At 45.7% G+C, this 12920-nt stretch overlaps 1 protein-coding gene across 1 annotated transcript in view; it reads left to right on the top strand.

Annotated features, from left to right (window-relative positions):
* Positions 1–11217: 11217 nt before the first annotated feature.
* The window catches only part of TOMM70 (translocase of outer mitochondrial membrane 70), a gene marked incomplete at its 5' end in the record, with an annotated part of 44658 nt that continues 42955 nt past the window's right edge, over positions 11218–12920 (top strand). Inside the window, one exon of the mRNA XM_081086742.1 lies at positions 11218–11544. Coding sequence (XP_080942868.1) covers positions 11218–11544 — 327 coding nt within the window. The remainder of the gene's footprint in view (positions 11545–12920) is intronic.

Below are 12920 nucleotides of genomic sequence, written 5' to 3'. Positions count from 1 at the left end.
CCCAACCTCTCCTTTTTTCTTTTTCTTTTTTTTTTTATTCTGGGCCAGCTTTAGCTCTGGCTCCAGCTCTGAGGCCTCTGCTGCTGAAAGCAGGTATCTGGTTTGTTTGGGTTCTATAATCAAAACAATGTATAACTCCAGCTCTGAGATCCCGGCTCGCTGAAAACAGGTTTCTGGGGTTTTGTTTAGCTTCTATATTTGTTACAATGTTTCAAACTGCAGGCTCAGAGGCCGGCAAGGCAGGCGGGGAATGTTGGAGTCCTCCGTCACTAAAGCAAGCAAGCCTCATGTTTGTTTCAAGCTTCGTGGCTGCCGGCCACCATCTTGGCTGGCAGTTAGTTTGCATATCGCCCTGATTAGCCAATGGGAAGGGTAGCGGTTGTACGCTAATTACCATGTTTCTCTTTTATTAGATAGGATGTTTTTCTAATTGTGTCACAAGAAAACATGGCAAAATATTTATATTGGTTAAATCTTGGTAGAAGATTATGGTAGAGTAAAAATAATTTCAACATTCTTGCTGTTTCTCCCATTGAGAGTGGTCTTATTCACCTCCCTGTGAATTTGTGCCAGCCTTAGAAACATGCTTGACCCTCAGAATGTGGTAGAAGTGAGGTTTTTAGAAAGCTTTGTAGCTTCTGCCTGGGGCTCTTGGGACATGCTCGCTAGGAACCCTGAGCTGCCACACAAGTCTGACCACGCCGACTGCCATGCTGGAAAGACCACAAGAAGGTGCTCCCATGAGCCCAGTCTTCCAGGCATCTTCGGGGTGTCAGACTCCCAGTGAAGCCATCCTGACCCTCCAGACAAGCCCTTCCACCAGGAGAGTAAACTTGGCTGACATCAGCAGAAGAGTCAGCCAAGCCTTGCCCAAACTCCTGAGCAACAAAATTGTGAGATGTAATAAAATAGTTGTTTTAAGCCACTAGGTTGTTTTAAGTCACTACCTCTTGAGATGGTTTGTTAAGCAGCAATAGGAAACTGGAACATAGATACAGAAGCTATTTTTCATGGTTTTACATTTTTCCATAATTTAGTAAATTTTCCTACTCATTTTTGGTTTTGAGGCTATTTTTCACCGTTTAGGAAAACTTACAGGGTAGATATAGGGAAGCATAGAGGCTCTCGGGTGCAGTGCTACCCCATGATGCCAAGGCTAAGAGCAGGTCTGCATAACCAGCGCTACTAGTCGCATAGGAGTGAATTAGAAAATGGTGCCCTGAATAGGTGGGTATTCCACTGCAGGCCCACCCATTAGTGATGGCCAGCATCTTCATGGAAATCAGGAAAAGGGGCACCTTTCTCGAGGCAGACAGAGCCTGACACCTGACTGTGATGAACAAAGTGCAAGCTTGACCTCAGCATCCTTGTTCAGGTGACAATTTGTATAACCTCTATGTAATGTCCTTGTAATTTAAAGTGCAAGGCAACACTTCTACATTTGCAAATGACTCAAGTTCTTGTGGGTGGCAATGAACTAGGTTGATGAGGATGGAAAGATCTTATAAATCTGTGTGAGTGGGCAGAAAGGTAACAAAGGAGTGCATTGAACTATACATATGAGCTATCAGTCATAGCTAAAGAGCGGGAACTGGGGTTACTGTAGATTGTTCCCTGAAGATAAATGCAGAGGTTCCTTCTGACAGTAAAAAGAGCAGCCACTTAATTGAATCATCAAGTGACATTCCTCCTGAGAAGCAAAGCAGTAACACCCACATAACTAATGCTTTGATGGAAGTTGAATAAGGCAGAAACCATCAGGAGAAAGACTGGAGAATAGTTAACAGCACGAGGGCTCAGTGGTAACAGGGACTTCCATATATCATATGGGATATGGGACTTCCATGTCCCATATATCATAAGTGGGATACGAAGGAAAATCCAAGTATTCTTCAACAGGAACAGCTGCGGTGGTGGAGCTGGTAGCAGTGACTGCAGCCTGCTTCGGACTGGGAACTAGGATCATGATGATGGTGCTGCTGGCAGCAGCAGCAGCAACGAGCTGGTTTCCCAGCGGCACCAGTCCTGTTGGACAACAGCGGTGGTACCAGACCATTAACGTTGGCAACAGTATAATGGAGATAAAGCAGCAGTTGGGAACTTATGCAACAAACACTTGGTCAACCCTTTACTCAGCACTAACCATGTTTCACGTATCATATTGGGCAGATAAATAAGTTAACAAACACCCATTATATGCCCAGGCTCATAACAGATGTACGAGTACAAAGATGGATAGAACATGGTCCTCACCCTTCAGGGACTCAGAATTGAGTATTGGTAGCACACATAAGGACAAATAATTATGGCAATGAGGTCATTGTGGAAAAGAAATATGAACTGTATGTTCCAACACAAAAAGAGAAAATATATTCCTTTGCTCTGACATATAGCATTAGAGGAGGCACTGTATAAGATACAAAGTAAATCAGACATAGCTTCTATTCTGGGATGCTTATAGTCCAGTAGATGGAACAGTGGGTGGTGTCTACAGAAGTGATCCAAGCCCTCTCAGGGCAACCCCAATGTGGCCATGGCCTGGCTCTTTGCTAGGGTGCTCTCCTATACTCCCATGGCCTTCTCTCTGTCCCTGATGCTTCTTTTCTGAGAGCCCCATCCTCTCCCACCCACACTCCTGTGCTCCTTCGGCTATGGGCCCAGCCAGGCCCTGGCAGCCTCTTTCCTCCATCCCATCCTGAAACAGAGCAGCAAGGCTAGGGGACCGTGGAGACACGAGGCTGCAGGAGTCTTGCACATTAGTCCTGGACCACCCCCCCTCCCCCCTCTGCTACTCTGCTCTGCCTTTCACTGCCTGGAAGGCAGCCACAGGTGTGGAGTGACAAGGTCATTCACCTCATCCTCCCTTAAGACTGGTTGGGCTCTGATGTGGGCCTCCAGGCCCTTCTCATCCAGTGAACACACACCCTTTCCCTGGCAGAGCGGACGGTGACAGCCCTGGGCTCCCCTCCCACCATGGTGCCTTCACTAACACAGGAGCTGAGCTTTCTCTCTGTGTGACCTGCCCTGTCCAAGCTCTATGATCGGGGATTCAAGCTGCAATAGAAGAGAAAAAAAAGGACACTAAAGCGCTTGCTCTCCTCCTTGGTGAGCACACACACAGAAAAACAGAGGTCATGTGAGAACACAAGGGAAGGAGGCTGTCTGCAGGCCATGGATAGAGAGCCCTTACCAGAAACAGAATTGGCCAGAATCTTATCTTGGACTTCAGCTCTCAGAACTGTGATAAATAAAATATTTTGTTGTTTAAGCCACCTGGTCTATGGTATGTGGTTATACCAGCCCTAGCAAACCAATATAGATTTTGGTACAGGGAGTAGGGCTCCTAGTCCCCCAAAATGCATGTCTTTTCCTCGTGCAAAATGCATTCATTCCATCCCAACAGCCCTCAAAGTCTTAGCTCACTGCAGCATCCACTCTAAAATGTAACATCCAAAGTTTCATTTAAATATTGCCTAAATTAGGTATGGGTGAGACATGAAATATGATTCATCCTGAGGCAAAATTCTTCTCCAGCTGTGAACCTGTAAAACTAGTCATGTGCTTCCAAAATACAATGGTGTGACACTCCCATTCCAAATGGGAGAAGTAGAAGAGAAGGAACAGGTAGTGGGTCCTATGCAAGTCTAAAATTTAGCAAGGCAAGTTCCATTAGATCTGCCCTCCAGGCCCATGGAGGTAGTAATGTTACCTCCACTACTCTAGTGTGGGGTGGAGGCAGCCCTACCCATGCAGCTCTCTGCAAGGTTGGCCCTGCCCCTGAAGTACTGGGTGGAGGGTCCCACACTTTGAAATAGAGGAGGAACCTTCCCTGCCCCCTAGTCCTGTGGTAGGAATGACAGCCCTGAATCTGTACAACCTTTGAGTCATTTTTCCCTGTCTCTTGAAAGATAAAGCAAATAGCTCTATGGTCTTGTTCTGTAAAATCTCAAAAGTCTGACAACCTTCCTTCATTCTGTCCCATTCTTTAAGTCTTCTTTAGTTCCAACAGGTAGTGTTTCTGCTGGTATAATCCCATCTTTCTTCTTGGCTTCTGCTGACATGGATTATTAACTCCAAGAATTGCACTCATTATCTGTCAAATGGTTGTTTAGCCACACCCCTAGAGTTCTCTTCAAAACAAGCTTTCTCATTTTTTGCAATATAGCCTCAGAATTTTCCCAATTTCCCAGTTCTGGTTCCTTTTTACTTAACAGTTCCTTCTTCAATCCATCTCTCCCCTCTTGCATTATACTACAAGCAGTAAGGATGACCCAAGCAACACTTTCAATACTTTGCTTAGAAGTCTCCTCTGCTAAATATCCAATTTCATCACTTGCAAGTTCTACCCTCTACAAAACACTAGAACACAATTTAGCCAAGTTCTTTGCCACTTCATAACAAGTATCACTTTCCCCCAGTTTCCAATAACCCATTCCTCATTTCTGTCTCAGACCTCACTGGAATGGTGTTTAACCTTTGTATTTCCACCAACATTGTTTGGGATTATTTATATATTAGAGGTCTGGTGCACAAAATTTGTGCACTTGGGGCAGGAGGGGGAGGGCCCCTCAGCCTGGCCTGTGCCCTCTCAGGGAGCGGGCCTAAGCTGTCAGCCAGACATCCTTAGCGCTGCCGCAGAGGCAAGAGAGACTCCTGCCACTGACGCTGCACTCGCCAGCCATGAGCCTGGCTTCTGGCTAAGCGGCGCTCTCCCTGTGGGAGCACACTGACCACCAGGGGGCAGCTCCTGAATTGAGCTTCTGCCCTCTGGTGGTCAGTGCACATCATAGCGATCAGTCATTCCACCATTCGGTCTATTTGCATATTAGCCTTTTATTATATAGGATTTCTGTAGAAGATGGAAGTTTTGTCTCCAGTTCTTCTCTTTCCTTTCCAGGCTCTCACCAGAATCACCTTTAATGTTCTTATAACTACCAACAGTTCCTTCAAGAGCAATTGCAGCCTTTTCTAGCATGTACTTTAAAGCTCTTCCAGCCTCATCCCAATGAACATCTCCAATGCCACTTCCACATTTTAAGGTACTTGTTACAGTAGCATTCAATGTCTAGTGTAGAAATCTGTATTATTCAGTGTTCTCTGGAGAAACAGGAATAGGATATATATAAAATAATGAACAGACTCATGAAATTATGGAGACTGAGAAGTCCCAAGATCTGCAGTCGGCAAGCTGGAGACTCAAGAGAGATGATGGTGTAAATTCCAGTTAGAAACCTGGCAAGCTTAAGATCCAAGAACAGCCAGTGTTTCAGTTTCAGTTCAAAGGCAGGAAAAGATCAACATCGCAGCTCAAGGCAGTTGAAGTTCCCTCTTACTCAAGGGAGGATCAGCCTTTTTGTTCTATTCAATCCTCCAACTGCAGACAATGTGCTTTACTCACCCAAAAACACCCTCACAGACAAATCCAGAATCATCTGAGTACCTCATGGTCCAGTGAGGTTGACACATAAAATTAACTATTATAATGTCTATATTTTGGTCTCTGGGAGTACATGATGAAGAAAGTTTCTGTCCTCATGGAGCTTATATTCTATTGAGGGGGGTCACATAAATGATTTAAACACTGCTAAATGCTTACAATGTGGACCAAGGAAACAGTGTATGAGAAGAGGTGGGGGTAAGCAGAGACATTTAACCTTACAGAATTTGAGAGCGTCTAAAAGTCTTTGAGTTCAAGAATGAAATTTGAGTTACACTTTGGAAAGACTAATCTAGTGTCAAGGTGCAGAATGACACATAGAAGAGAGGCACTGGAGGCTGGGGAGCTAATACAGCATTCAGGAAAGATGAAGGAAATGGGAAAAAGAGAAAAAAGGGAAGAAACTACCATTTATGGAGCACCTATTGTGTGTCAGACATACTGTTAAGGGTTTTCACATATTTGAACTTGGAAGTGACAGAGGCATGAAAATGAAGAAAAATATTTAAGAGATATTGCAAAGAATCATCAAGGCTTCACAGCTAATTTTGTTTACATGTGTGTATATTGGTACATCCACTTGTGTTTGGGAAGGTAGGACTGGAAAAGAGAAAGGTCAGAAAAAGGTCTAATGTTTCCATTATGGTTATCCAGTAAGGTAATAGTAGCACTATAAGGGAAAAAAAAGGATTGCACAAACGGAAAGAATGAAAAGGGAACATGATAAGTTATACATTTTCAAATAAGGCATCCAGGGCTTCTGGTAAAGATGGCAGCAGAGGTAAACACTGTACTTGCATTCTCCCATAACCACATCAAAATTACAACTAAATTACAGAACAATCATCATCCAGAACTGTGAAGCTATTTAAATCAATTAAAATGAAAACTATAGTAAGACTAGCTATCAATAGCCACAATGTGGCTAGTGGCTATCATATTGGACATCATAGATATAAAACATTTCCAATACCCCAGAAAGTTCTATTGGGCAGCATTTATCTAGAGATTGGTTAGAGTAGAACCAAGAAAATTTAGTCTCCTGAAAGTCAGGGAAAACAGGGTTTCAAGGAGTAAATGACCAATGGTGTCAAGTGCTTCAATAAAAGCATATGAAGACCAAAAACAAATAATTTATTTAGTGACTTTAAAGCAGTTTCAGACTAGTAATAAAGTTAGAAACTAGATTATAAGAGATTTTGGATGATGGGTGATAAATAAGTGGAGATAACAAGTGTAGACAATTCTTTCCAGTAAAGAAAAACAGAGAATGGAAACCTAAGGAAGAGTTCAAAGAGAATCGAACTGTGTATGTTTGTACTAATACTTAATATAAGCATGCTTGTGGGCTCACTGGAGGACTTAGACACCAATTAACCAGCTATCCACCAACTTTCCCAATCAGAAAGGCTTTCATGTAGCAATAACAATAGAGGGTATATAATCATACAATTTTAAAGCTATGAGGAGCCTCAGAAATAATCTAATCCACGGGCCTCATTACATAGAAAGTAGAGGTGCCCATAACCACACAGCTCAGTAGTATTAAAATCTAGAATAAGACCTCAGATCTGCATGCGCCAGTTAGACATTTTACCTCATTCAACTGACCAGAGAAGAGGTGAAGAAAGCTTTTTATATTGAGTTCCATTAATCTAGAAAAAAAAAAAAAGGAGAAATGTCTATCTTCACATATACAAAACTTCAATTTTTTATAAAGGAGACAGTTTTCTTCTTTAAAATTTAGAAACACAGAGAACAAAGATTTGAGTGTCTCCTATTTTATAACAAACTAGAGGCCCGGTGCACAAATTTGTGCATAGGTGGGGTCCCTCAGGGTGGCCTGAGGGGATCTAGCCCCAGCTTGCACCCCAGCCTTGCAGCCTCACAGCTCCACCTGGCACCCCGCCGTGGCCTGGTACCACCCTCTCACCTGCTCCATCATCCTGCCTGTGGAGTGATCAATCGGGGCTGAGGGGCCCCCTCACCTGGCCCCCTCAGCGCCTAGGAGACCAGCAGCAGCCCCACCCCCTGCCACTGCCACTGGTCTCAGTCTGTGGGGCAATCAGCGGGGCAATCAGGCCCCCACTCGCACCCACCTTGGCCTGGTGCCGCCCGCTCACCTGCTCCACCATCCCACCACGGTCCCATTTTTGTCGGGCCCATTTTGGCCAGCAGCGCCTCCACTGCCGCCCACTGCCAGCACCACATCACCGACACCCACCATGTTCCTCACCGCCCCCTGGTGGTCAGCACACGTCATAGCGAGTGGTTGAACTCCCGAACTCCCAGTCGAACAATTTGCGTATTAGGCTTTTATTATGTAGAATTACACTAAAAAGACTTTAAATATTACCTATCTAAATCTTTATTATAACCTGAGAGGTGTTATGTTTTTGCTGTTTCACATGTATGCATCAGATCAGGAAAGTAACAAAGCTAGTGACATTCTTGCTCAGTTATGTACTCTAATCAATTTGGAAATGATGGAGAAAATGGGAGGACAGATGAACAGGCTCAGGAATGGAAATCAGATTAACAAAGTATAAAATCAAAAAGAACCAACTCATTTATTGATGTTGATCTTAAAAGTAAAGTCCCCAGCCTGGAAGCCCAGCTGGCATGGCTTAGTGGTTGAGCGTCAACCTATAAACCAGGAGGACACGGTTCAATTCCTGGCCAGGGCACATGCCCAGGTTTCCAGCTTGATCCCCAGTGTAGGATATGTAGGAGGCAGCCAATCAATGATTTTCTCTCATCGTTGATGTTTCTATCTCTCTCTCCCTCTCCCTTCCTCTCTGAAATAAATAAAAATCTATTTTTAAAAAATTAAGTCTCCAAAAACAGCCCTTTAGATAAATCTTAATTAAACAAATGTTTCAAGAACCTCTAACACTGATTGCCTTTGGAGAGAGGAACTGGGTGACTGGGGCAGGGGTTGGAGAAAGACTTCACAGTAAACACTTTGTAACTTTTGGGTTGTAACTATAACAACCTATTATCTATTTCAATAAATAAATACGTCTTTTTGAAACACTTTAAATGTTTTAGTTCTCACCAATAGTTTGTAATAGCATTTGACAATCCTGTATGAGGCTGCAGAAAAATGGAAATTTTAGGTAAAAAAGTCATAATTTTCTGAAAAGGAAAGGGAAAAATCATGTAAAGGGGCACAAGACTTGCTTTGTGGGGCTGGGAATCAGGGACAGACACCCTTTGCTGCAACAATTACTACAATGTATTTGATCAATTCCATTGCTTTCATCTTTTTTAAAGTATGTTTCTATTGATTTTTAGAGAGAGAGGGAGAGGGAGAAGGAAGAGATAGAAACATCAATGAGAGAGAAACATCATCAACCAGGACAGGTGCCCTGCTGGGTAATGGAACTAGTGACTTCTTGGTGCATGGGTCCACGCTCAACCACTTAGCCACAGGTGGACCCCTATCATCTTAGCTCATCTTTCAGTCTGTTGCTAAGGAAACTTGTTGCCTAAAAGCAATTTACTAATAGGAATCTGTATGAAGCAAAAGAAAAGCAATGCTTCTGAAACTTTCAAATTAAGCCATGCTAATTTAATCTATTTTGGTGCCACTTAATACATTATCTTTCATTTGTATGCAGTGCTACTGTAATGCTGAACATCCTCCATTGTACCCTAAAGGAAATCGATCACTTGTAAATTTTTAATACGGAGGTCTTGATAACGTGAGAAAACATTCAAACCTGTAAAGAATTTTTGTGAGTTTATTTGGGCCAAATTGTCGGTAATTGACGGGAAGCAGGATCTCAACATATTGGGATAATGCTCCTCAGAATGGTGGTCTTTCTCCTATTTTATAACTTACCATCAAAGATTGAGACGTAAATGGATTACATGAAATCCATTGGTGATAGATTAGGGAAGTAAGAGAAAGCAACCTTTAACCTCTTAACTCTGGAATGGATAAAAAGTAAAAGGATAGACACATGCTTCTTTTACATAGACGGGTATAGGACAGTTAACAGTCAAAGATTAACACGATAACAAAAATAAGGAAATTTGTAGTCTGCACCCAGGTGCCATTTGTTGTGCCCTGAGGGATCCAGAAAAGGGAAGTTACAAGTTGCCCTGACATTCCACAGGTATGTTACCTTAGATGCAAAAAGACAACAGGCTCAGTAAAAACAGAAGTTGATCTTTGTCAGGGAAGATACTAGCCTAGAACATGACTACCCACTATGAACTGTCTACTTTTATTTTTTTAATATTTTTAAGTTGATTTCAGAGAGGAAGGAGAGGGAGAGAAACATAAATGATGAGAATCACTGGCTGATTCCCTTTATAATTGTTTTTATAAACTGCTTTTTAATTAAAGGTCTTAATTTCAGGCCATCCTTTAGGTAACTTTAGGTCTCGAGTTTGCAAGGCGACCAGGCAGGACTTCCCTGAGTTAGTCAGGTTAGCATGTGGTCCCTCTTCATCCAGTCTGCAGACTGGCATACCTGAAACGGGGAGCCACAGTTCTGAATTCTGATTCTCTATTAATACTTGCCTTTTCTCCTTAAAAATACTGTGAATTCCACATAATTCCTGGCTAAGAGAATTTTTGTTTTAAGAGATCTCAGAGCACAGGGAGAGGAAGACAAGGCTATTAAATATGTGAAAGCTCTGAACTAAAATTTCTATTTGGGAACGAGGTAAGAGGACTGACATTTAAGTGCAAAAAAGGTGACACTGGGCAGATCAGTGCACTGGGGAGGGCGGCGGGTGTTTTAAGGAGGGTGGTGTGAGCTGGGGTGCCAGGCGCAACCCAGTACAAGATACAAACTCGTAAAGAAATGGTGGTAACTCAGCCTTCGCGTTTCTGCCCACTCAGTTGGAGAACCAGGTAACAACACACCGACTCATCGCTTTCCTAACTTGCGCGACGGGGAGCCGCAAGGACCCCATTCAAGCCATTCCGACAGAGCCAGCCTAGATCTGCCGGTTTCCACCCAGTCTGATTGCTGCCATCTACTCTGGCCCCGCGTCTCAAATTCGTCCAAACTAAAATCTGGACGATCGGCTACACGGCGGGTTATCTTCAGCTTTGAGCTCTTTTCTCTTACATCTTTAATAAAAGTCCTTCCAATCCCTTAGTTTCCAGGACACACAGACAATCGAGCAAAAGGCAGCGAGATCCTAAGAAGCGCCAACGTGGCGATAAGTAGAAAACGAGGGGTCCAAAGTCCACCAATAAACTGGGCAACGCTGCCTACGCCCCGCCCACCACCCCTGCCAGCCAATAACCTTCACAAATCCTCTGCCACTCTCGCCCATTCTTGGGGCCCCTCCGAGCTCTCCTCAGCTCTGATCGCCCGCTCGCCATAAAACCCTGGGTAATTGCGCCGCTCCTCGGCTTCGCCGGACATCGGCTACCAGCGGAGACCCAAGACCCCCGAAGACAGGCTCACAAACAGCAGCGGGGCGAGAGCAAGGAGAAAGGGCTGCCCGGGGCGCCCACCGACACCTTCTGGCCCCTGTTTCCCTTGACCCGGAAGTGGTTCTCCCTCCTCTCTCTCCCGCCCCCCGCCGCCGCCTCCTCTACAGTTACAATGGGAGGAGGAGGGCGGCCGGGTCTGGCCCGGCATGCCCTGGGCTTCCGGTGACCTCTGGCCCTTTCCTGTCGTATGCTGTGGCTTCCTAGCGTGCTCTCTCGCTCCCAGCCTGCCTTCCCTCCCTCCGGTTTTCCTGCGCACGCCGGCTGGTGACTGTGGCGCCCGCAACCAGCAGGGAGGCGGTGGCGGAGGACTCTCGTCATGGCTGCCTCTAAGCCCGTAGAGGCAGCGGTCGTCGCTGCGGCAGCGCCCGGCTCCGGGAGCGGGGTGGGCGGCGGCGGGGCGGCTGCGGGCCCGGGCACGGGGGGCCTGCCGCGATGGCAGCTGGCGCTGGCGGTCGGGGCGCCCCTGCTGCTGGGCGCGGGGGCCATGTACCTGTGGAGCCGGCAGCGACGGCGCCGAGAGGCTGGGGGTCGAGGCGACGCCGGCGGCTTGAAGCGCAACAGCGAACGGAAGACCCCGGAGGGGAGGGCCAGCCCGGCCCCGGGCAGCGGACACCCCGAAGACCCCGGCGCTCACCTGGAAATGGTGAGCAGCGGCCCTGGGCCGCGGAGGTGGAGCCCGGCGGGCGCAGCGCTCCTGGACCCGCGGTGCCGGGCAGGGGCCTTCCCTGCGGACGGCAGCACGTGGGCTCGGGGAGAGCCATTTCTGGCTGCCTTCGGGGAGCGGAGTAGCTCGAGGGCACGGGCTGGCGACGTTCTTTGACAGTTTTCTTTTGGTTTCAGAACAGTGTTTTGCTCGGTGACACAGCACTTACCGCTAGCGTTGCAAATGTGACATTATTGAATTAAGTAGCGAAGGAAACCAAATTCCATTAACGATGGGTACATTGTAACACGAATTGCTTCGGTGATTCCCAAGGCCTGGCACTTAATCGGTAATGACCTTTTAAGAACGAGCCACTCCCCCCTTTTTTTGAAGTGTTGTAGGTTGGGGCTGGGTAAATACGGTGAGTGTAGGTTGACAGTAAATGGTGTTCATCGGCTTTTTTTTTTTTTTCATCTGTGAGAGTGAGTGCTTAAACCTTTTGGATAGATGCAACTTAAATTCCTTTTTTTTACTTCACCTTGACATTCACATGACCAAGCCTGACATGCCTGAAACAGAGTCTCCGACGTTAAGCGGAGCATTGGCGTATCCCCTGAGATGCTTTGTATGGTTCTGTTGAACTATTAAATCCTTTTGGTATCCGACAGCTGTGCGGGGAGTTGGCCAGGCTGCATTTAACACTAGGATGGGGTGGGGTGGAGTTTTATCCCTGACTGGGGTTATACGATGGTAGCTCCAGAATAAACCAGAGGTCAGAGAAACCTGTGGTCAAATAACTCCAGTTTATATACATTTACAAATCATTTCCATGTACTGTTCATGTTCAAGACCTGTTTCGCTAAGCCAGTTTAGCTTTGCAGGAAGTTTGGTGTGGTAATGAACTACCTTAGTTTAGTGCTTACTATACTTCGTCATGCCAGGCCAGGAGAGAGCCAGAGGTTTTTTCCAATAGGAGAGGAAAACATAGAAAAGATGCACAACATTATGGTGGAAGGACACATGGACTGTGAGCACTAGGAGATGTGCCCTTTATATTGGGCTCTCCATCATAGTTACCTTGGGAAGGTCTTTTTTTCTTTTTTCTTTTTTTAATCCTCACTCAAGGATATTTTTCATTGATTTTTAGAGAGTAGAAGAGAGAGTGAAACATCCATGTGTGAGAAACACATCAATTGGTTGCCTCCTGCACGAGCCCCAACCAGGGCCCTGGCCGGGAGGAGTCTGCAACCGAGGTAGGTGCCCTTGACAGAATCGAACCCGGGACCCTTTGGTCTGCAGGCTGAAGCCCTATCCACTGAGCCCAAGCTGGGTAGGGCGGGAAGATCATTTTCTCTCTCTGGTCTTCGTGTCATCCT

Source organism: Myotis nattereri, assembly GCF_964212035.1.
Source record: "Myotis nattereri genome assembly, chromosome: 3".
Lineage (NCBI taxonomy): Eukaryota > Metazoa > Chordata > Mammalia > Chiroptera > Vespertilionidae > Myotis > Myotis nattereri.
This window is presented reverse-complemented; position numbering and strand designations above follow the sequence as displayed.